Source organism: Macrosteles quadrilineatus, unplaced genomic scaffold (genome assembly GCF_028750875.1).
Source record: "Macrosteles quadrilineatus isolate MER2022 unplaced genomic scaffold, UCM_ALF_1.0 Scaffold_2__2_contigs__length_208266976, whole genome shotgun sequence".
NCBI classification, from domain to species: Eukaryota; Metazoa; Arthropoda; class Insecta; order Hemiptera; family Cicadellidae; genus Macrosteles; species Macrosteles quadrilineatus.
The window spans coordinates 123,911,262-123,937,731 of NW_026542595.1; the positions used below are offsets into that span (position 1 = coordinate 123,911,262).

General features: G+C 29.9%; 1 protein-coding gene across 1 annotated transcript; it reads left to right on the forward strand.

Moving 5' to 3' along the window:
* Window positions 1-24,865: 24,865 nt before the first annotated feature.
* On the forward strand, window positions 24,866-26,470 carry LOC128984025 (peptidoglycan-recognition protein 2-like). Its single transcript, XM_054403307.1, has 3 exons — window positions 24,866-25,177; window positions 25,583-25,713; window positions 26,314-26,470. The coding sequence occupies exons 1-3, from the start codon at window positions 24,921-24,923 to the stop codon at window positions 26,457-26,459; spliced, it is 534 nt and encodes a 177-aa protein (XP_054259282.1). The 5' UTR covers window positions 24,866-24,920; the 3' UTR covers window positions 26,460-26,470.

The following is a 26,470-nucleotide window of genomic DNA, read 5'->3' on the forward strand; positions in this document are numbered from 1 at the left end:
ACAGTATTTATATGTATTTATTTTTGTTCTAAAGAACAGACAGTAGACTCGTGTGTTGATAAAACAAGTTGCAAATACAGTGCATTAATAAAAAGTAAAGGAGGAGCATGGATTTTAATTGTTGAAGTTTTGGTTACGTTGAATATAGAATATTGAATGAAACACATTACCATACACCAAACATACAATTGACAAGTTTTACAAAACCAAACAAACTAAATGGGCTTGAATTGTACGTTTGACGATCCCTACTGAATAAAGTCATAAACAGATACAAAATGTATACTCAAGTGCATTTTTTACGTATTCCAAAAGTTTATATCAGCAAATCAATAATTAATTGTATCAAAAAATTATTTACTAAGATAACAAAAAAATATAGAGTATTTAAGATTGTACATAATAATACCAACCAAAATGATTGTTGTAAGTTTAAAATGATACAAAAATATTAAAACAAGGAAATTCAGTTTTAAAATATTGTGAGAATTCCTTCTAGCCACATAAATTACTTGTCGCTTTAATGTATGCGTTTCTGTTTCATAAATTTATATTTTCGTTACTAAGAAGAGGATAATTTACCACAACGTTGACTTTGCCGTAAAAAAAAACATTTTATTCGTTACTAACAATATTTGTAACAACAACATTTTATTTAGGCTATTTTAAATAAAATATTAGTTATTGAAATTCCATACTATACAATATAATTCTGAATATATAATATATAATATAATATATATAATATATATAATATATATATATATATATATATATATATATATATATATATATAATATATAATACTATAGAGAATATATAATTCTGTTAAACATAACAAATGCAAAACTTACAAATATTTATGTGTTTAATGGGCAAAACAGGTATATAAAGATATATTCAATTATATCTCGCTTTTCTGACCAAACATTAACGTTTGTTTTTTATACGAGTGCCTAAACCCCATCAAAGATTAATGTTACACCGCCCACAGACAGTATACGATATTTATGTATGTGCTGAGTGGACATGCAAACAACACTGTTAATTATTTACTGTCGGGTTGGTACAATATTTGTGTAGTATATAATATTGATTTAGATTGTTTAGTTCTGACGTTTATTTAAATTTGTCAATAGCACAAACACTTTAATCTAGAATCCAATTTAAATAATGGTTAGGTTAATAAATTGCTAGTAGGTTTATGATTGCATGGTCAAAAATATAAAAACTTTGGGGTTCACCCCTTAATATACTTAGATTCCCATGTCATCCTGGTCCATGTAACATGGTCATCATGTTGGTAACTCATTTGAATAACCATCTACACGTTTAAAAAAAAACAACCTATATTGAATTTTTACTCGAGTTATTATCAGACACATGCTCGTATAATTGATTTGCTTCATAAAAGGTTGATTACTAATATATACTCGAAATCCAAAGTACAGTGTTGAATTTTTAAGCAAACACTTTAATAAAAAATGCTTATTATTCAAGTATATTCAGTTACGAAGATTGTTTGGTTTTATTCTTAACTTTACTGTATGTTGCTCCAAATTTAATTCATAGGGCATAAGCCGGATATCCGCAGCCAAAATCCTAAGCCTGGTTTTGGCTCTGAATTTACTTTAGGCTGCAAAATAACTCTGTTGAAATGTTCTTGTGTCAAAAAAATATGATATTAGTTACATTTTTATTAAATCTTACTCTCCTTTGTAAGTAATTAAATTACCAATCAATAAATATTTAAAACACTCTACACGTTCCATATATAATATGTTTTTTTCAAATGTCATTTATAATATTAAAACGAAAAACGTTGATTATATTCTTGTAAACTAGTGCAGTAAGAATGCAAAACGACCAAGAAATTTGCTAGTTTGATGTCTTACCTTCAAACACGAATATCACTGGTTTGATCCCTTAATAACCACTCTCGTCCTTTTTGGGGTTTTTCAGGGCACTGCCCATATATATTCTTTGCCAATGAGATTTTAATTGATTACGCTTTGTGTGTATAATAAATAAAACAATTTCAAAGGATAGGGAACTAACTCTTTCCCTGAAAACGTATATTTTATTAATTTGTTTTAACTTAAATTGTTAAATCAAAAAGTCGAGTCAACAAAATTAAATACTGTTATCGCTGACTTTCTGCTTGCATTGTAGTAATGTATATCAACAGAGTCTCTGAAAATCACTAAAAAGCTTAACTCTTCAAGCTAAAAGACGACGACCTGTAATTTATCACGTAATGAAAGCGTAGAAGGTTCCATGATCTAAAGCCTTTGTTAAACTTTGAACAGCTATTGTACCGGATCAATTATAGTTAGCTAATGAATGAATGAGAAAAAAACTCTTATTTAATGTAAATGTTAATTGAGATTTAATGGAACACCTATATATATTTAAACTTTGGAGATAGTAAAGAATTTATCTACGGAAGGTATAAATTATTATTATCATAAATAATTGGACACATTTTTGGATTATATAAAGAAATAACAAAACAGACACATTTTAGACACATGAGAATTGTTTCATTTAATAGAAAACGTAAAACAGTTTTATACAGTAAATGCAAAAAATATTTATAACAATGTCAGTAATGATGAAAATGGTGAAAAACGTTTGTATAAATCACCTAAACTTTGAGTGTAAGCTATAATTTTTTCTAAATGCCCTGCGTTGTTGCATAGCAATGAATACAGAACCTTCTGTATTCATTGGTAACAGTCAGCTGGCCAACAATGGACCTTTCTACATCAGCTGTGTATAACAGTAGGCGAACCAAACCTTAAACTGAATTAAGTAGCAAATTACTAGTGTGCAATAAAAAGCAATGTCTTTGGTTTCACGAAAGTGAATCGGTAATAACCGTTCAAAGAGAGCTTCGTTTGGAGTATGGCAGTAATTCTATAAAATGGTGGTACAGGCAGTTCGAACGACTAGTAAGTGTCCAACATATAGTCTAAAGGGTCCTCACATCAGTAGAAAGCATTACTTACAATAACATTTTAGGTGATTTTTACAGTCTTTTTCGAACCACTTGTCATAACTGCTGACATTTACATAATCAATTTTTTGAATTAACTGTATAAAACTGTTTTAAATTTGCAACGAAACAGTCCCCTTGTTTCTAATTCGCTTGGTTATTTATTTATTTAATATTAAAATGTGTACAGTAATTTATGACCACCCTGTATATTTGTAACTAAGCATTGGTATTTTTTTTTTTACTTTTTAATTAAATAACTTATTGATCAGCTATTTGGACTTTTTAATTTATGCAATACAAACTTAACTTAATTCAATCTCTTAGAGTATACTTTGAATGTTAACAGTTTTTAGCATTTAAAGTGTTATAGCTGTCATCCATTATAAACCAATCGAACTGTATCCAAAAGGTCTTCTCCTTATACTCTTTGAATACAATATCTCAATTCGTCAAACTAAACATATTACTAACACGTGGTGTAAAACTATTACTAAGGTAATAAACGTCCCTGTTGTTTATTTTGTATATATAATACCTTATTACTAGGAGTTACTGTAATCTACTACATTTTAATATACTTTATTCACAGGTAAGATTTTTTCCCATTCTTAAACTTGCCCTTCTTTCTAAACAAAATTGTAAATAATGTATTTCACTGTTGCATTACAGTGAAATACAGTTACAGTCCAACAGTAAATAAGTGATGCTGGTGATAGACTTCCTTGCTTGTCAAAGTATAACCCTAATCATCACACACCCGAATATGAAGATCAAGTTTGTTTCTGAAGTTCAAGCTTAAGCTATGGATATTATTTTATTTTAATAAGCTCCTCACATTAATTTATTTATCTCTAAAAGCAAAATGAAAGTTACAGCTAATCTTGGTAGTGCAAAGCAACTCGTATTATCTAGTCAGTAGACTGTGAAATGGAAACACTCCTACAAATTAAAATGTCAACCGAAACGAACTAATAACTTATAATGTTTATTCTCTTGAAGAACCACGTAAAGTTTGCAGTGGTACAGAATCCGGCGTTTCGTTCCTTTAAATATTCCTGGTAAAGTAATTTCCTTAGTTTATTGCTTATTCATTATTCGTGATCAATAATTTGAAAAGGCTAGGAACTAAAACAATAATTTACAATGATTATAAATGATCTTTTTTTATATACTGTTGATAATAAAATAACTGACCACATGAATAACAAATTATTTTACCAGGCAGTATCACGAAGTTCAATTCCATTTACACTATAATTAGTAACTAGTTTAATTGATTGGACTATTATAATTTTTCTTCAAATATAAATGCAAACTCAATCGTGATGTGATTACAAGTCATTGAATTATAAGAGACTCATACAAACAATATAATCATAAATTTAAACATTGATTTAAACATAAAAGTAGCCTATCATCATCCTTTTGGAATTTAAGTATCGTAACATCTTTAAGGCATGATAAAAAAGTAACTTCTGACAAAATAATTTTTTGTGGAAATAAAAATGCAAGTCGAATTAAAACAAATTTATCTAGTAGGAATAATACTAATATTTTTTAGGAAATATTTAAGTGAAAACCAAATCAGGCAAATTATTTTAATTCAATTTGTGGGTTTGCTGCAGTGAGAGTATTAGCTTTGTAGTAACACTTAGTCGAAATTTACAATTGATTTTATCAACCTTTTTGATCGAGGAATTTTGAATCAGAAAATGCAAAACCTTCTGCTTCAATTGTTTAATTAAACACAATTTTGTGCTAGGTTACCGAATAATAACACAGAGTTTATGACTGATCGTAGCTTATCAACCGTTCTTGCTTATCAACCTTTTAGCGAGGAGTGACGTCATATGTTGATGTAGAGTGAAGTGTTTGTCTACTATTGGCGGGTTATTGGAAGCCGATAGTCTAACTGGGCGTGACTAACACTAAATAGAGCAAACAAAGTTTACAAAATTCAAGACTTTCGCGTTCCAGTAGTGTATATATGTTTTATTACACTAAACGTAAAGATAGATTTTGAATATTTTAAGTTTTTAAACCATTGGTTTTGTTATAATGCTCGGATATACCTAACAATTATTTAAAAGAAAATTACGTTTGGGATGAGTAAAGTGATTTTAGGAAAATTATTTTAAGCTATTTTTTGATTACCGGTATTTAACTATTTAAAATACTCTATTATATTGCGTGTCATGTTAAATACAATGTACAAGACGATTTCCAAAGATTGTAAAATCCATGAGAAGTCCACCCCGACCCCCCTTCACTTAGGTGCACTAAAGGAAACGTACTATAAACGGTGTAATAAAACTGCCATTTTTTTTAAAAACTTCTGCTCTCGTGAGCAACGATTAATGATTGAGTTTCTCTGCCCTAACAAAAACACAGTGTTCAAATCCTGAACTCAGAAAACTATTTTGTTAGGTTGTAAATCTATTTAGTTAACCAGCAGAGCTTACATGTTATCAAATTTAAAACGAGAGAAAAAATTGTTTTCTTCTGATCACATGTTTTATTATGTATTGATTTTACGTATTGCCGTTTAGTTTAAGTAAGCTTTAAATTGAATTAGGAAAAATACCTAATGTAAAAATATTACTTTTCAATACTAACACCGTAATACACGCGAAAATACTTTTGGCAATGTAGTTATTCAATATATTTATTTTTAAATTAAAGATACTTGAAACAAACCCGAAACCCAAGTTAATACATAATGTATATGATTCGAAATATTGGAAACAAATAAATTATATTATCATTAGATATCATTAATTTCATAAAAGAGTTTTGGAAAATCACAAATATTGCATTACGACATACTGAGCACCATGGTTTCAGCCAGAACAAAAGATTTTATATAGTTAGAGGAAGTTGCATTGTTTTTAAAGGATTTGGTAGGATTTTCATCCAGTCTCTTGCACAATTCTCCCAAAAAAATAAAAATACCTTGAAGATTATTTTATTTCTAACAGTTTCCCCTTATATCTGCTAAAATCATTTTATATTAAATTCTAAATTTTTCTTAAACTTATTGCATATTCAAGAAAGTCAAGGGCTTATTTAAATTCACAATTATTTCAAAACTAATATTTTAGTTTCTTAACCCAAGGGAAATTATCTCGTAGAAAACCCGAGAAGATTCCTAGTTATTTTACCTTTTGAAATAGAGTACGAGTCGCAAGGAGCTTAAGCTTAAAAGTACACAAATAAGTCAAATTACCATTACGCTACTCATTACGAAGTGGTTATTTATAATTGTGACTTAATTAAAGTCTTAAAATTTGCTTTAATATTTTATCTTTATGGCAATACTTACGTTTAACTAAAATATAAAACGATTGAATTTAGCAGGTGTTGTTGGACTTTTTTACATACTTAAAATAATTCGAAAAAATACCAAACCTGAACCTTACTTGTAGTGACAGCTGATTTAGAGTGAAAATCTTATTCACCTTACAAAATCAATCACTCTTTTAAAGGGGTTCAATTTCTCGTGACAGTTTAACGAAGCCAGTTAAGAAACTTCCAGTAAAAGGCTTCACTCAATTGTATCCCATTCAATTAAACATCAAAACGACATCAATGCTGTTCTAGTAATAGATCGTATAGATTTAACTCATTATTGATTGAATACTGTTTGGCATTTGATATGACCCCTATGAACCCCCCTAGTTAGCTCATAGTAGAAATTTTCTATAGCTTTCGTCACATGAGGATGACTTTGTCTCTCAAAACACTTCAAAAGATGATAACAGATACTCTCACAAGTTACTTATATTTCCTCTTGAAGTAAGACCACAAGGATTATGTAAAACAACATCTTTAACTCCACGAAAATTATGTACAGTTTAACAAAGCTTCTAGTTCATTGATTATGTTTAAAAGATGCTTGGCAACGACATTTGCATTAAAGTCGTCTTACTCCCTTTGTGGTAATGTTTTGTCTATTTTACCCTTTGTCTTGCCGTTTTTCATTATATATTGGTCAACAATTTTGCTCTAACATAGACTGAATATTGTAAACGACATATCATATATTTAATGTTTTCTTTTGTTATATTTATTAGAACTTACCAAGACCCCTATCTAAATGTTTAACACTATGGAGGGACTTTTATGATGATTTTTATATACAGTATTTAAATGTGTTTTACCTCAACAATGTAACATTTCATACAAAAATGAACGAGATATAAATTTGTCCATTTACAAATAGTAACAAAATCTGTACGTTGCTGATATAAAGTGTTTGGTCCGCAGTCGATAAACCTCAATTCCTCAATCGTATCCATCAACAAACATTCTAATTTTGTTTGAGGCTTTCCTAGTTTACCAATACGTGACCGCAAACGTTCGATAACCAGAATACAGTTGACTAGTTGGATGAAACTCCAGCGGTGATACAGCTACAAAATACACCAGTTTTGGAGCCTATTGTAATTGTATGTTATGATTATATTATCTGAGGAAATTATATACTGAGCGTCAGTGTAATCTTACATTTTCTTATTAATTGCTTAACACTTTAATCCAAATATTATTTAATATTTACCACATAATTATGTTTTTTTATTTAGAAAAGCTGTTAAAGCTTATGTCAAATTAACTGTCGATTTTAATTTACAAATGTTTTTGCAGTTAGTTACAAATATTGTAACAAGAACGTAATGAATAGTGCTACATGCATGCTATAAAATGTTGCTCATGTTAAGTATAAAAAAATAATCATTTTCATACGGTAAAATATAAGTGAAGTAATGTTGATACATTAATTTTTTATAATTTTTTAAACTGCTATACAATATTTTATAGTGAAAATGAGCTAGAAAATATCAATCTGATAAAAGCAACATAAAGTTGGTAAAACCTATAGAAAATTTGTGTTAGCATTCCCTTTATGGACATACGAGAGTAATAATTCTGACTTTATCCTGAACTAGTTTATAAAATTAATTCATTAGCACGTCAATAAACCTAATTGATGAGGTAGTATGAGGAAATCTGTATTACCCATTCATTAAAACATGTAATGGAAATACTCCTAATTAGTGTCAATGTTAAATAAATAAAGTGGATAAAGTAATTTGTAAAGTTCTCGAATAAAAACTTTGTATCATTATTACCTACTGTAGTATGGTTATGCAAATTAATTAACCTTTTGCTTTCACTATGTTATAATATTGGACCAGAAGTAAAAGTTTGTAAAAAAATAGTCTATAAAATGATCACACTAATTCTATATCAAAATGTGTTATTGAACTATCAGATTGCACTTTTCGATTGATACAATACCATAACTGATCGTCAACAAACGGCATGGAGTTTATCAATCTTAAAAAAATGATTAACTTGATAATAACTTTAACAAAATATTTTTAACTATTCTAACTGTAATGACAAGTATTAGCGTGAAAACAAATGTGTAATTTTGTATCATGTTCAGGTATAATTGTTAATCAAATGGTACCAAAAATAGGGAAACGGAAACATGAAATTAAAATACTATAAATTATTTTCTTAAGGTTACTGTTATGTATCTTCATTTTTTTAAACAAAACTAATGAACGAAATGCCAAAAAAAGTATAATAATTATTCTACGGCATATAATTTATGGTTTGTTTTTTATATGCATGTAGCTTCAAAGTGTACATATAACTAAAGACAAATATCACTCTTATATTATTATGTTAATTTTTTTTAAGAAACAGTATATTTTATACATTTTGTTAGGTAAAATAAACTAATAATAAAGTTGTAAGAAAGGAATGTTCTATTTTACGCTAAGATCTCAATCCACACAATTGCTTGCAGCAATCGCACTAAAAGGTGGTTTTGTAAGACAATAAACTTCTATGTCCAGACAATTGTCACCCCTTAGCCACAGCAGGTGGTAACGGTGGTTGACCTGCAATGTTTTAGTGGTTTAATTCCGATGTTTTCTATGTGTTTGTGTGCTAGGGGCTACATACATATTATGGCAATGTTATGCGATATGTTTTTTAGTGGTATATCTCAATTAATATATCTCAAAATTAATCTACAACTCAGATTATGTTTTCATTTAAGTTCAAGTTTTTGTTTTGTGACAAAAAAAAATTAGATTAAAAGAAAACATTTTCTTCACGTTTCATTATTTCATCTGTTATTAATCTTTTACTAGAACAGCTATCTTCTATATACAGGGTGAATTTTAAATGAGTTCCCCCCCTACTTTTTTCTACATTTCTTAAGATATCAACTTCGGACCACGTCAGATCATTGTAGTGTAGTAAGTACTTCATTTTGACTGGATAAACATTTTTGGCCGCCATCTTGGATCCGCCATATTGGATACAAAATTTGTTTTTCAAATGTAAAGGTAGGGTTGTGACCCATTGTTTCAAACTAGAATTTTACGCTGATTACAATGCCGCAATTAGTTTAAAAACATCTTGATCCGTTCTAAAGTTAACTCATTTAAAATTCACCCTGTATAAAGCCAAAAGTACCCATGAACTTTTAAGAAAACTACAAGTCACACCCCTATAAACCATATACTTAAAATGTTCGTTATGACGAGAAACCTTGTGCAAAACTATCCATTATTTCTTAAATTGCCCTATAAGGTCATAATTGCTTTCCAAAGGGAACTTTCCATATACCTAATGTTAAAAACACCTCAGCTGTATTCATTTGTATGTTATTCTTTCAATTTATTACCTTATTAAAATCAGGTGAGATTATTTGTTTGTATTACTGTAATCTGTTTTGTTTATTTCAGTTAACCTAACCAATCAATAGTTTTATCTCAGAGTGAGGTTTTATTAATTATGAAGTCAAACGGGGTGAAGCCTGTGGGTAACAACTAGTTTCTGTAATATGAAAATTCCCGTTTCACAGAATGTAAATGTACAAAGTTAAGAATTAAAGTTTATAGTTAGTGAATGCCCATTGATATTGGGTGAAAGTTTCTTGCTTCAAAGATCAATCACTCTTAAAAAGCTATTAAAAGTCTCGTGGGAGTTTTAGGAAGCCTTGTAAAGAACTTGAGTTTACAGGTTTCATTCAATTGTGCTCATTGGCTATATATACCTGCTCCTGTAGGAATATATAGTCAATGATTGTGCTCCACATAATTAAACAGTATCAAAAATGGGATGTTGGTATTTGTGAAACACTTTGTAAGTTTAAAAGGGATCAACTTTAATTACCTCCTATAACAATAACAAAATGTGTTTGAAGAACTATTAACCTGTCATGGTATACTATAAACCTTAACTGAAGAAATTGTCTAACGCGATCACGAAAAATCCCTCGACTCAGTAAATCCAATTGAATCCTGTTTTAAATGACATTATAATATAATGTTAGATATTATCTAATAGGTACTTTTTCTAAAATGTAAAAAAAAAAAAAATACCCCGTTAATAGTATACTATCGTGGTTTGCGAACTCATTCTTGTTCTTCTGGCCCTTCGCGTTTTTACAAATGTGCAACAAACGCGTTCAAAGACACAAATACAAATACCCCCGCCGCAGCAAACCTGCAGACTAAGCGAATTTCTACTAACCTGATTGGATTTACACTAAAATGCCTCCATAAAAATAGCACATTTATTTCCTATTTAAATAGACTTAGTTTAACGAGTACTTAGGTTTGCTGCAACAGGGAGGGTAAAGCAGTTTTTTTTTATAAAATGATAATAGTTTAGTAAGAAATAAAAGTATTTCCAAAATCAATCAAAATATGTTCATAAACAAGCAAACTACAACAGTTGACTTATTCTCCGTAAGAATAACATGGGAATTTTAAAATTACAATTTTTTTGAATTTTCTCCGTAACAATTAGACGCATAATAACGCTTCAATATACTAAATTATTTGTTTTTTTTAGCTCTACAAAATGGTTTAAAAAGAAATTGTGAAATTTTGTGTTTTTAGGGTCAAAAATGGGAAAAACCTATTTTTACCCCATAAAACCCACCATAAACCCCCGTTCCCATAGTCCGATCATGCTGGTTCGCGAACTTTCAAGTTTATCCCGCCTTACACCTTCAAACCAAATTTTATCAAAATCGGACAAAAATTACTCAAGTTGTCGTGCGGATGGACACACACACATATATATATATATATATATATATATATATATATATATATACATACATATATATCTCTATATATAGATATATAAAAATTTTAACGAATGGTGTTTTTGGCCTCTGGGGACATCAAAATGAAAAAGTAAATCGGTCCCGGGCTTAGGTCTTACCATGAGACCTACGGTAATAGCTTCTTCCCTATAGGGAAATTCGCTAAAACACACACAAACATATTTTTAATGGTTTTTAAAACCACTCTAGATTGAGAATTTATAGTCAGTAACATCTCCACGGATAATGGCAATATATGAACACATAATTGGGTGCTGTGTATGCGACAGTATCAAAAATAAACTTAAACATAGACAGAGTAATTAAACTTTATGGCCATGTGTAAAATGATCCAATAAATATATATCGGTTGTCATTAGCTTACAATTTTGCATTGCATTTGACGAGGGTTAGTCCTTTAATCCCACAAGAAGTAGGTTAAGCAGTTACCTGAGCTCAGATAGAGTTACGAACCACAAACAAACAATTACTTAGTTAAAGATAGTCGAAGAAGATTGATAAGAAATTTGTTTGGAAAATTCAATTTATAAAGCCATCAGTTTCTATATGGTCAGTTTTATATTTAAGTTGATTTCCCATAAAGGGAATATGCTTCTATCGTAGATCTTATGCATAAGAAATTGAACGTATAGTTTTTTGGCCTGGTAATTGTTTACGTAATTTCTTTCTGTTTTGTGATTTTTTCTTAATTGTGTTTTATTTATTATTTCATTTAGGTTAATATTAAATAGCAAATAAAATGTTGATAAAACAAAATTAATTTTCCGATGATACAAATAGTGAGTGACCTTATCACATACTTCGTCAAATAAAAAAGTATATTTTAATTAGCTATATTTTAAACTATGTTTATTAATAAAGTAATTAAAGTATACACTTCGATATAAAACATGATATATCTTTCTTATTCAATTTCTTGTCTAGCTTAGCCATAAACTTGCCCTAACAAGATAAAACCGTCCTTAACACAGACCATTGAACCAAAGAGAAGAAAAAGCCAGCAAGGGTGTTGATGCCTTGATTTCACTTGAGAAGGCAGACAGTACATGTGTGCACATTTTGATCTTACTAACAAACTAATGGTTACTTTTAACCGAAATCAAGTTTCTATGCCTTACCACATTTAATTATAAAATAATAGTGGTTTAGTTACCTTTACTTTCGTCCCAGTTCAATAATATTATTGAACTGGGACGAAAGTAAAGGTAACTAAACCACTATTATTTTATATTTGTCTTACCAGTTCAGGGGCAAGCCACAACAATGAGTAAACATTTAATTAATTATTCACTTTGAATTTTTTTTAGTTTTCCAACCAAACTAAATTTAGATCGTTTTTCATTTTTTTACACGGTCTGTTAGTCGAAAGAAATTAAACTGCTTGATAACTGTGCCCCGTTATTTCATCCGGTACTTTACCTGTCGTATTAGATAAGTTTTTTACTAAACAATAAACAGTTCGTACCATATATACTATAATACTTTTTGTAAGCCATGAAGTTTACAAACTATGCTTGAGAACGAAACGAAACCCCTTTCTTTTGTATACCACCATTGGTATTTTGGTAGCTCACGTGTTAATGACAAGTATGTTATCAGGTTATCACTATTGCATGCCAATCTATCAGGTTAACTTCCAATCTATCATACAATATTAGTGATATTGCCAAGATGCACACAGCTAAATAAAACTTTCTGTAATAATGACAGCAAACCTCTACTCGACTTTGCAATCCTAAAGTAGTAGTCACTTACGGTTTTAACTTAATTCTGGCAATTAAAAGATATTCCTGTTATCCGTCATTGTTTCGTTTCTAATAAGGTTTCGTTCTACCATAGATTATCTAAATAATTTCATAAGGCTTGCATGTTTACGAATGTATAAATTTATGTAAGTACATTTGGAAAATATTTCCAAATGGATTTATTTTCCTTTAATTTTGGTTTCAAATGCAACGATTTTCCTACTGAAAGTGGCTTCGGAGGCAAAGCCTGGCTTTGGGGTGGATTTCCGGTTCGCGTCCTAGAAGATTTGTTTTTTAAAATATTTGAGTAATAGATTCATACATAACTGATTGATACATTACTGTAATCTTGCTAAGACGTCTTTATGTTCTAATTGAACTATTTCTATAACATACATGACGGGTCATGTATGTTACTTGTTATTTAAACAGATAAATCGATTACGATTAAGTTTAGGCATTTAATGTAAGTTTCGGCCCTCATGTTTATATTTTGTGGGGGTTTTATTTTTTTTATGTAGCATTGTACAGTTTAAAAATGCAACTAAATTTAAGTATTTTATATCATTGTTAATTGAGTTTGCTATAAAGGCTTTTAGGTAAAAGCTATCCCCTAGTTCGTGGTCCTCATCCTGTAGCAAACGCAAACAATCGGCATACCGTCAAAATTCACAATACATCAAATTATACGTCAACCCCGTACGAAGAACGAGGAATTTTACTCAGCTACTAAAACATTAATTAAGCAGTTTGGAACTACATACAAGATTAATTTAACATGATAACTCCATTACATAGTCAGAATGAAAATAAAACTACGCAAGCCTTCATTGAATCCCAGACACCTTTGCTTGCATGTCTACACTACATACAGTGATAAATACTGTTCACCGTGTTGCTGGTAAATAATGTTCCACAATTTGATGTGGTTTTCGCTATCGTGTGAAAACTGGTGTTTGTTTGGGGTAAATACAGGTTCAGCAACGTATTTAAGTATACATTTTGTCAATATGGTTGAGTATAACACAATTAGTAAAATTAAAACATTTTCAGCTAATTTGCAATATGTTACAGTCTTTAGCTTTTATTTAGACCTACACAAAAATTGATTTCGATCAAAAATGCTAACAATTGCTAAATTAATTTAGAACCTATACCAGGTAAAACAAGGTAAAACTAATAAAACTCAAGTAAGAATATAGAGGTAAATTAAAATGTTTTACATAAAATAATATTATGTAAAATATATATTATTGCTTGGTCTTAAAAATCCATTTGATAACCCAATGTTGATTTTAAACTTAGTTATTTGCATGTTTGAACATTTTGAACATGTAAAAAATGTCATTAAATGTTACCCTATGCTGCAGATAGAACTGTTCTGTTAATTACAATAATGTTAAGAAACAGCCTATCACAACTAACTCGTACTCAGCTCTATTGAACAGTTATAATCAATCAATATAATTCAGTTACCAAACCAGTAATAATAGACTATATCTGGGTAGTCAGGTGGTTACAGTGCCAGCCTAATAAATAATAATAATAAAAATTAATAATAATTAATAATAATAAATAATAATTAATAATAATAATAAATCTGAAGGTCTCTGGTTCGATTCCAAGCGTGATCGTAACCAGACCCAGAGATGCTGTTTTTCATTGAACTATTCCTTTAAAAATACCATGGTTTAGACTGTTTCCTTTTAAAACGTAAAAAAACTCATTGCTATAGATAGACAATACACAGCTTATTAACGCATAATTCACTAGTAGATAATCTCAGCATGATTAAAATATTTATTTCTACCTTAAATGCAAACAACGCGAGTGAATACAAATATACGATCTAAGTCAATGTTTTTCAAGTTCATTGAACACAATTGAAATAAAGTTCTAAATTAAAAATTTTAAATTTTACCTTGTACTCGAAGTGATGTAAAATACCAAATTCGAGTAGTGAAAATGTCAGGAGCCTACATAAATGACGATAAGCACAACTGGACCATGAATTTCTAATCTGGAATATCCAGCTTTAGGACTCAATGCTCACTCGTCTGAATCCAATCTGCCTTGCTTTTTTGCAATAAGCTTGGATGGTCAAAATTAAAATGTTTTATGATAAATTAATATTATAAATTGTTATTACTATGAACTTGATTATTAATAACAAAACTATAACTATTTATTCACCTAAATTTATAAATCATGGGTCGTTACTAACTGATGTATGTTAAGTTTTTTTTGATTATTTTCGTTTGGAAATAAGTTTTATTAAATTGTATTATTTTCTTTGTGATTTCTATAAATACCAAATAGGTCTCCTAAAATGAAGGATTCAGGAATTAAAACTTAATTTTGAAATTGTTTATTGTATTGCGGGAATTATAGGAATAATCAAAATGCCTTTTTCTGTTTAGTTCTTCAATGGTGATATTAAGCTTTGTTTCGCTTAATAAAATGAAAATAATAATATTTATTTACTATTCGGTCTCGTTTTTACCGATTATTATAATGTGTTTGAAGTACCTAATGCTTATGTTGTCATAAGGTTGTATCAGGCAATCTATATACATTTTCTTTACCCTTTGCTTATTTTAACACAATATTGAGAGTATATAACATAAGTTGAAGACCTTATCAACTACATATTTTACCGCCATATTTTTTTAATTAAAATAAAATAGCTAATGCCATTTAGGATAAAATTAACATATATACATATGAATTTGAACGGATTATGATTTGGTCTCATTGGACATCAAAACTAAAGTAAATCCGACTCGGATCTCGGTCAGTATAGCTATGTTTGAAATTCACTAAAACACTATATTTCATTAGATTTTTAATTATATTAAAGTTTATAAAATTGTGATGGTAATACTAAGGTAATTTGTATAATTCAGTAGACCGTGAAATTGGAGCACTCCCGGCAGATTAAAATGTTAATTTGTTACTCTGGATGTTAATTTCATTTAACACTTTGCTACAGTAATAAACTTATTTTTCCTGGAGGTTTCCGTTTATTAGCTGTATATGTAAGGATAAAACTGTGTAAAAGAAATAAAAAACAACAAATTAGAGCTAGTTATAATTAAAATAAGGTAAAATTGAACTAATTACATTATCCAAGGTGATTGCGGATATTTCCATCAATATAGGTAAATACCCCCGCCGCAGCAAACCTGCCGACTAAGCGAATTTCCATTTGTCTGAATTGATTTTCAGTTAAATATATTTTAATAACATTAGGTTTAACGAGTACCTAGGTTTGCTGCTACAAGGAAACTAATAAAGTGTGTTTTTGAGTAAAATATTGATAGCTTAGTAGAAAATAAATAAATTTGCCAAGTTTGATCAAAATATATTTATAAACAAGCAAACTACAACATTTGACAATATTCTCCATAAGAATAACATGGGAATTTTAAATTTACATTTTTTTAAATTTTCTCCGTTACTAATAATCGAAAAAAATACTTTCATATACTAAATTATTTGTTTTTTTAAGCTCTTTAAAAAGGTCTAAAGAGAAATTGGGAAATTTTGTGTTTTGAGGGTCAAAAGTGAGAAAAACCAATTTTTACCCCATAAAACCCCCCGTAAAGCCCCGTTCCCATGGTCCGATCATGCTGGTTCGCGAACTCATTCAAGTTTATCCCGCTTTGCACCTTTAAACCAAATTTCATCAAAATCGGACAAAAATTACTCAAGTTATCGCGTTCACGGACGTATATATATATATATATATATATATATATATATATATATATATATATATATATATATATATATATATATATATTATAAATAAATATATATATATATAAGTCTATATATATAAATTTTAACGAATAGTGTTTTTGGCCTCTGGGGACATCAAAATGAAAAAGTAAATCGGTCCCGGGTCTAGGTCTTACCGTGCCACCTACGCTAATAGCTACTTCCCTATAGGGAAATTCGCTAAAAGCAAAGTTTGTTCAGGAAAAATTACTCTTTACTAATGTGATGTAAAATATCCCCAATAACAAGGTAGATAATGTAAAATCGAACCATTACTGAAAATGAACTTAAAAAGGTGGTCTTAAGTTTATCTTTCTAGTGTGTTAATTAACAAAAACATTTAGATCTTAGATGTCTTGATAAAAAAAAGAAGTATACCAAGAATTAACGCAAAATTAAACAAACAAATATACAGTGAAATAAAGTTATTTCCTAATGATAGCAATTAAATAAATACTTTACATGCGATATGAAATTACAAAATAAATAAACTATACCATAACAAGTGATGAATTACACAATAAGGAAAACAAACAATTTGTAAAACTTTCCTAGTTTTTCAACCGCAGTTAAAATGTACATTCTTTTGGAACATTTCTCCGCTTTCTCTTTTGCCTTCAACATTGTGTGTTTAAGGGCAGTTTTATCTTTGTAGGTCAAGTTTGCGTTTGATGTTAAAACATTACGAGCGTTCTCTTCTATTATTCTTGAGAATCTTGTATGTTCTTACACGGAGTTTATGTTTAAAACCATTCTACAATTGATATTTTTATTGGAGAATTTTACCTTTTCATAATTATTATTTATTATTAATTATTATTATTTTTTATTTTTTATTTAGGATAAGATCGTACCAGTTTTTTTTTTGTGTTTAGTAGGGTTATACATTTGGGATAAAATATAAAACTATGTACGTTAAACATAAATTACAAATTTCAATCAATCTGGTAATCAATTAATGAAAACATGGTGGAGTGGGAGTGAATAAGCTTATTAAAAGTAAATGCTTATAGTTCAATGCGGAATGTAATGCTTTATGAACATTGAAGCTAAAGGAAACTAAGTTTTTTAAAGGTTTTAGAATAAAAACCACATTTCCACTAATATGAAATACACTTAAGGAAATTGAGTTACGTTATTTTTACAGAAAATAAGTTAGGACTCGTTTTAAACTTTCCTCATATGTGAGTTATAAGTTTGTTCTCGAGAAGTTATATAAAGTGTACGCCAATCTTGTAAACTTAAATCGATGTTACACCCAACGGTATTTTATTTTTCTTCGTTAACATTTTTACACCCATGGCATTTTACAAAATTAAAGGGTCCCAACTCTTGTTTTGTTAATATTTAACTTTAAACTTTTGTTCAATTGCATAACGATTTGACTGTTCAATAAGGTTCAGTTCAATTGGGTCTGACGATGATTGGAGTGTCCAATCGAAATCGATCACCACTCACTATCTGTTATGTATATTTACCGTCTTGTGAGTAGACAGTAAAAGCGTAAATATATGTTTTAAGTGTTATAAGAATTATATTTTATTTACTTTCTGTAAATTTAATGACACGTACAACGTTGATCTTTAAGTTGTTTAGTTCAATGAGTAATTGAATCTGGGCTGCCAAAATATTGTACCTTGAACGGAATTGAACTAGCTACCTTCAGATTTAAAAGACCAGGCCTATTATTAGACAATCAATCGTTATGATATACAGCCACTGCTCTGAAACGTATTTAAACACTTACTTTAATTTATTTCATTATTCTCTTATCCTACGTGATATATACTTGTATTGTTCAACCCTAGAACGATGAATGATTGGTCAAAATCCAAATGTCGGTCAAAAGTTAATGGCATTTGACCATTGAGTTTGATGTAATTACAGTAGTTATGAGGTTCAAATACCAAATGTCAATATTGAAACTGTGACCTTTGACAGTAACTACAAACACTTTGATCAAGAGTTGTCGTGTAATCAGACAACTTATAATATAAAGTGTTGTAATTAGAATTGTAAATGTAATTCAATAGTGGAAAATTGAGCATATTAATAAATTAGTATAAGAAGACTCTTTAACAACAAAGCCTACATAAACACCATTACTAACTTAGATCTTTACACATTTTAGACCATTACATTAGATTCTTAGACCATTTCAACAGCTGAATTTTATTCCCAAGGAAATAAAATATATACTATAGACCCGGGACGCATGTATTAAAAATGGCTGTTATGCTACAGTATGGCAAAAATAAATATAAAATATTCCAATCGATGCTACTTAAATGTGATGTAATAAATATTGCGTTATTTTTTTTTTGAGTGATTTGTTTTTAAATTCAATGTTATAAAATATTCATACAAAATACATGAGCTGATTATGATTTTAATTATATACAAATCGTATATGCTCAAAATTAAAGTTTTTTAAATTTTTTAAATGTTTTTCATTAATAAATGCTTATGCAGCAAGCAATTTCTTAAGGGAATGTCTTAGCGCACTGTTTTGCTTGTTAGGCGCGCTGTCTTACACTGTTTTGCATGAACGGCTAATAATTAATAAGACTCTTTCTTTTGAGAGGTTATGCTTAAACTATCATATTTATAAGTTTTACAAATATTATATTAATTTATGCAAATAAGGATCACTACAATAAATGATGTGACATCCCTTGAAACAAATTTTATGAGAATAATTAAATGTGAGTTGAACCAAAGGAAAATCCACCGAAACCTATCGACCTGTATAATGATTTAAAATATTTTTATATCTATTGATTCCTCACCATAATGTAAAGGTTTGCTCTATTACACAAAATATTCTTGAGCTATTGACAATTATATAATGCTTAAATAATTTATTATGGAATTTGGGGAAATTATGTCTAACTTATCCGAATAGTTACAGGAAAACGACACAAATTACCAGGAGGAATAAGTTTATTACTGGTGTAAAGTTTTCAACGAGTTTAACATTCAGAGTAACAAATTGACATTTTAATCTGCCGGGAGTGCTTCTATTTCACGTTCTACTGAATTATACAAATTGCATTAGTGTTATCATTACAACTTTATTACTTGCATTACAATTAAAAACTAATTAAATAAAATGTAATGAATTTCCAATTTTGGAGATAAGGGTTTCCTTTATCTCTCATTTTAAGACCTGAACCCTGATTGGATTTACTTTTTGCTTTTGATGTCCCCAGAGGCCAAACAATCCATTAAAAAACATATAGGCCTATCTATATTTTTGCAACTTCTTAATATGTACCTAAACATTGACTATTTAAAACGTATACACATGTAACGTATATTAATGTGTGGTGGGTCCGTTAGAACAAAAACTGGAGCAGAAATCATCTGATTTTGATCAAATTTCGTAATGTGGTCATAAATTTGTTCAGATGGGTTTTAAACAATCATAATCAGTTTATCGGAACGAGATTTATAAGGAGTTTTATGAGACACAAATTTGGTTTTCCCATTATCACTTTCAAATATCACATTTTGAAATGCCTTTACACTTGATCTTACAAAACAAATAATTTAGTATTTTGAGAAAAATTGTCGTGCACTTCATGGTTACGAAGAAAATAAAAAATGACTGTACATTTTTTGAATGCCATTATTATATTACGGACAATAAACAAGTGTTGTAGTTTGCTTGATCAAGGGTTTATTGTGATTAAAATTTTAAAATCCTCTACTTCATACAACGCTATCTAAGTTTTACTAAAACATAACTAGTTTTTTGTTTGTGTTGTTACTTAACACAGGAAACCTAAGTGATCGTAAAAATGATGTTGTTTGAATTAATGTAACATGTTTAAGGAAATCTTTCAATGAATAACAAAACAAATAAAACATTTAAAATGACTGTAAATGTTTTAAATGCCGTTGTTATTTTATATACAATAAAAATAAGTGTTGTGGTTTGCTTGATTAAGGAGGTATTGTGATTAAACTTTGAAAATCCTCCACTTCATACAACGCTATCAACATTTGAATAAAACATAACTTGTTACCTTCCTTGCCACAAAACCCTAAGTAATCATATAAATGATGTTTGGATAAATGTGACATATTTAAGGAAATCTGTCAATGAATAACCAATCAGGCAAATGGGAAATCGCTTAGTCTGCAGGTTCGTCGTAACGGAGGTACACAACGTTTTATTTGGCAATCATACATACAATGTTTTTATAATTAAGTAAGCTAAGCTTTAATTCGTATCGCTTTAAATGTTCGGGAATAATGTGACTACCATCCCACAATAAATAGTTTTAAATAACAGTTGTTTCGTGTAGTTTATCGATAAACAACTTGTTATAAATATATTTGAAGTTAAAAAGTATTAAAATAATTCATTGCCATTTTAGTTTATTGTAGGGATCTATTAGTTGTCCAAATTAATTTATAAATGTTGTAGCGTTCTTAATAGCCATTTATATTTCTTGCGGTTCGTATATAATACATTTAAAAAAATATATCAAATGGTTTTATCATCATTTGACTCTATTTATACAGTTAATTTTTTAAACTCAAATAAGAACAAATATAAATAAACTTGGTGCTATGTTAATTAATATGATTTGTTCTACTTGAAATGGACTTCATTAAAACTAACCAAAATATACACCTTGGGCTGTCTTCAAAAGACACACAAATATTTATTTCGATAAAGTTTATACATAATATTTTATTAAATTCATCATAATTTAGAGCTCTCTAGCTTTCACTATATCGGATTTTGGGGTTTGCCTGTGTTAATTTTACTCCATAGCCTTCTAATGAATATCATTATAAACATGTTTAAATTGATACAATTTTATTGACTACTGAAATACTCTTGATATTGATAGTAAATGGTTACAATGTGTATATCAAATTAAAAAAAAAAATTGTATAAAAAACTAGTAAGTTTTAAGTTTTACGTAATCAAATAATTGAATCACACAGCTTTAATTAGTATGGCTACAAAGTTAGTTAAATAAATTAGTATAGCTTCAAACGACGTGTTTGAAATGTTTAAATGTTTGTTGAAAGACACGATTGAAGGATTGGGGTTTACACTTCAGCCAAACACTGCATATCAGCAATGTCTAAGGTTTTTGTCCAAGTTTAGTGACATTTTTAATGTTATTTTTCAACCACTCGTTTTGTAAAAAATGCATCCAAATATATGCGGGGCCATGTCACAGGTTTTATGTCTTTTGGAGTATTAAAGCCACAAAAACCGCTACGCCCTATCAATGTTAGGGGAACTAAATTTGTATCCTTTTACTGTGTATTATGAATTTTCAATATACATTATACTATATTAGCCATGATGGCTTACGAGTATTTAATTCAATCTATTAAAACTAGAGTTAAAGCGTGGTAATTGGGATGTACTTAAAATTTAATCTCGCTAATAGAGTAGGTGGAAATCCAACAAACATTATTTACTGACCTGTAAAATGGAAGTAACCCGACTCTTGACAAATTAAAATGTCCACTAAACGAATAATAATTTTGTAAATTTATATGTAACGCATATAATTTATTTTTATGAACATCGGAATTATGAACACTGATAGCCTTCACCATTAGGTAATGAAATATGACTTGCATGTGAGGCTTTAGTAATTTAATTGTAACTGTATACATGTTTAACAATTATTCACTGCCATAAAAATCTGATGATTTCCAGTCATTTAGTTTTGAGTTTAAAAAATCTAATGGCTACGAACAACAAAGTATCTCATACATGTTTTGATAACATTACAACTGAAAATACCATTGCTACACAAATCAACAATGATGTGAAAAAACCTTTAAAATACAAAGTCTTGGAAACTTAATAGATATAGTTGATGTTAGCCTCCGGATTACGTTGAATATAAAAATTGGTGTAAATACCTGCTTCTTGTAATCCAAATTGTTGCTGTTATGACGCAACTAGTTTCGACTTATCACGAAGTTATCTTCGGGCGTCCAGGGGATGTCAATTCACTTCATCAGAAGGTCGTCAATACACACATACGTTCATACACGAACATGGTCACGGTTACGAACAAAAACACAGACCCGAACATTGAAACGAAAAAAGTACGATTTAACGAGTAAAAGCTAAAAATGGTCTAGACTGTCTAGACGCTACATCCATCCGGCCGTGACGCATAATCCTCACCGGTGTTACCATTTTTAGCTTTTACTCGTTAAATCGTACTTTTTTCGTTTCAATGTTCGTGTCTGTGTTTTTGTTCGTAACCGTGACCATGTTCGTGTATGAACGTATGTGTGTATTGACGACCTTCTGATGAAGTGAATTGACATCCCCTGGACGCCCGAAGATAACTTCGTGATAAGTCGAAACTAGTTGCGTCATAACAGCAACAATTTGGATTACAAGAAGCAGGTATTTACACCAATTTTTAATAGATATAATTTGATCTCTAAAGGTCATTTTAATTGTTGCATTAATGAGTTGCATAATGCATTAAAGTTTTCTTTTTATTCTAAGAAATTGTAAGGAAACCCCCATATATTAGACAAAACTTAGATTTTCATAATTTTCAACCTATAGTATTGCCTTATAAAATAACACAAAAACAGCATTTAACATTACAAGTTAAGTAGAACGTTAGAAACAAAAGTTCCACAAACTGTCTGGAGCAATTTCTCTTTAGGGCGGTTTCCAGATGGTTTGTAAATCACTAAACCTTCCACAACTAAGACAATTGTGCCAACCAACCAGCAACCGCGTAAAACCTAGTAGGTTTTACGGTGAATGACATTACTACTAATTTAAAGGTCAAATTTATAACTACTTTATGCTATCATATATAATTAATTTCGAGAATATTTCGGGAGAAACAAAACCATTTATTTAGATTCTTTAAACATGTTTTTAAGGTTTAGGCTTCCATTTCATAGACTTAATTGATCCTCATACTCTTTTTCGTTTGAACTTTTAAGTTTATTTTAGCACTAAGCTAAGAAAAAAAATTGATACCGATAATATATTCTTAAAAATTATATATCAAATAGCGAACTGATCAATAGTTACAGAATAAACATTCAAAAGCTTTACTCCAATCAAAATATCACAGACGAGGAAAATAGAAATTAAAATCAACTGAAAACTGTTGTGTTGACTTTAATTCAGATTGTATGAGAGAGAATAAAAACGAATTTTAGTTTGTATACTTTGGTATCAAATATAACTCTCCGATTATTTAAAAACGAAGAAGCGTGCCAATTGTTTGCCATCCCAGGGGAAATCATCTGGAGCAGAAACCCAGAAGATTTGCAGTTATTTAGCCTTTTAAAATAAAGTACGTCAAACAAGAAAGACCTTGTTATTAGTGCTAAAACTTAAGCTACAATTGTGTTAAAACTGCTTTGTGAGAATTATTAGTAGATTCTCTTTTACCTTTATTATTTTATATTTAAAAAGAGGCTTCACTCCGTTCGAAATACACGTTAAACTAGTATAAAATATTGTAAAAACTCATTAAAAAACTTCTTTTCCCTAACGAATCAATCTTCTTTTAAAAAGTTTCCGATTTCTCAAGCCAGTTTAACGAAGCTATTTAAGGTATTTCTTCATAACAGGTTTACTTCAACTTTGCCCGATACATGTAATCAGTTCCAAAACTGTATTATTAGTGTTCCTGTTTGTAATTGTATAAGTTTTTACTAAGTAAATAACGTGACTTTAGTTTATTATTTAAAATTCACGAGTCTTACTTGTCAAAAAAATATATTAATTTATTCACCCCATACAGTTTAACGGTATTTAATACATTAAAATACAACTTTTTATTAAACCTTACATTATAAACGGAAAAGAAAAATTAGCTCTTAAAGTGTACATAAATAAGCGTCCTTTAATAAACGGGATATCTAAAAAAAATAAGACTAACGTTTATCCATCTCATCTAGAATGCTTAAGTCTTGTTGAAATACTAACATATCATTTTATCAAATTCATTTGCTATAATACAGTCTTGTCGGTTACATAATCGTTAATCATTTATTTAAACACCAAATCCCTCAAGATAACGCTTTAACCATTCCAAGTAATGTTATGATTTCCATAAAGTATAAACTTCAACACGTATTTTCTTATCACACCCAGATTACAACTCATATGCACCTAACTTTACTATAGATTACATAGCATTTAAGGCTACATAGATTCATTGAAACACGTTCAGACGTGCTTTATGTTGACAAAATGAACACAAAAGTGTTTAAAAACGTGTTGAGGACACCACCGATTGAAAAGTTTGAATATGTCTCAAGAAAAGAGTGGGGGGCTCGACAGCCTCTACGTGAAGTGGAGAAGCTAAACTACAAGTTCCCACTTCCTTTCGTAGTGCTAACGTACACCAACACCCCACCTTGCACAAGTGTGGAGCAGTGTAAACGGAGTTTGAGGAAGATTCAGACGCTCAATATGTATGAAGATGACCTTCCTGACATTAAATATAAGTAAGTAGCTCACCAAATTCTCCTATATTTGCCAACCATTTTACCTAACTTCAACGATTGAGGTGTCATTTGCTCTATGATCCAGTGGAGAGACGACTCGTAAATATCTTTTTTTAGGATTCACCCCTCTAGCGTTGGGGCGTCTAGTTCATTTTAGTGGGGTTTATAGAGTTTGCTTTCAATGATCTAGAAATGCTTACCAACTTTCTTTATAACGGGTTGAATGCAAATTTTAATTAAACTGCTTAACCTTACAGTTGGATGTTTGAACACAGTCACCCCTTGATAACTCGAACCTGGATTATTTGAAAACTTGATAAATCGAATGTTTGACCCCTTCAGATTTGAGATATTCGTCCTATTGTAGTAGCATTACTTGCCACTGACACAGTTGGTAGTTTGCAGCTGGTTGGTGGGGAATGACGGCCACATATACGAGGGACTGGGATGGGATTTTGCTGCGACATGGAATGACCCTCGTCATGATCGCTACAGACTCAACAGTGTGACCTTTGCCTTCATGGATGACATGTCAGGTAAACGTTGTATTCTATCTAGTTTGAACTTCAGTATAGTAGTAGTGATTTAAAAAATATCTGCATTTTCACACAAAAATCTCTTCCTATAACGGTCAAAATTATCATCCTTACATTCATTCGAATTTACAATGGGAATCTAGGTAAATCTATTTCGTACAGAGTTATACTATGTATATTAAAATATGGTATCATAAGAATTGAGAAGCGAGTTGGTCTAGAGGTACAGTGCTGGACTTTGGTGTCCGAAGTCCCGGGTTCAAATCCCACCAATCACCAACGCATTTTATCCAAATGATGATGCCGCAAGTGGTGATGGTCTGCAGGTTTGCTGTGGCGGGGATATTTTTTTATTGTTCCATTTATAAAATGTGGGTATCCTGTACACCATAGTATCGCTGTACTATCTAAATAACCCTGCATTTGTTTTTGTTAATCCTTGAAATGTTTTACACTGATGTTTTTCACTGACTTGTGTCTTACAGCCATCGATCTCTATTACTACTCGATGCTCACAGCATGTAATCTACTGAATTAATGTAAGTGTCTTACTTGAATAAATATTGATTCTTGTTTTGTTACACTTGGTCATATTTGTAGGAGAGGTGCCTAACCCAAACGCCATGGTTGCGTTACGATTCCTGGCGGTAGAAGGGGCGAAGAAGAATTTCATAAAACATCCAATCACATACGTTCGCATGTTCGCAAAGGAGGATGAGGACATGGGACAGGAGCTGTTAAAGTGATGTCCACAGTA

What these genes read in the sequence shown, in the direction of transcription:
- LOC128984025 (XM_054403307.1), top strand. Translation starts at nt 24,921, where the DNA reads ATGAACACAAAAGTGTTTAAAAACGTGTTGAGGACACCACCGATTGAA. An exon ending in CTTCCTGACATTAAATATAA is followed by an intron (nt 25,178 to 25,582) that starts GTAAGTAGCTCA and finishes GGTAGTTTGCAG; the next exon opens with CTGGTTGGTGGGGAATGACG. An exon ending in CTTCATGGATGACATGTCAG is followed by an intron (nt 25,714 to 26,313) that starts GTAAACGTTGTA and finishes TCATATTTGTAG; the next exon opens with GAGAGGTGCCTAACCCAAAC.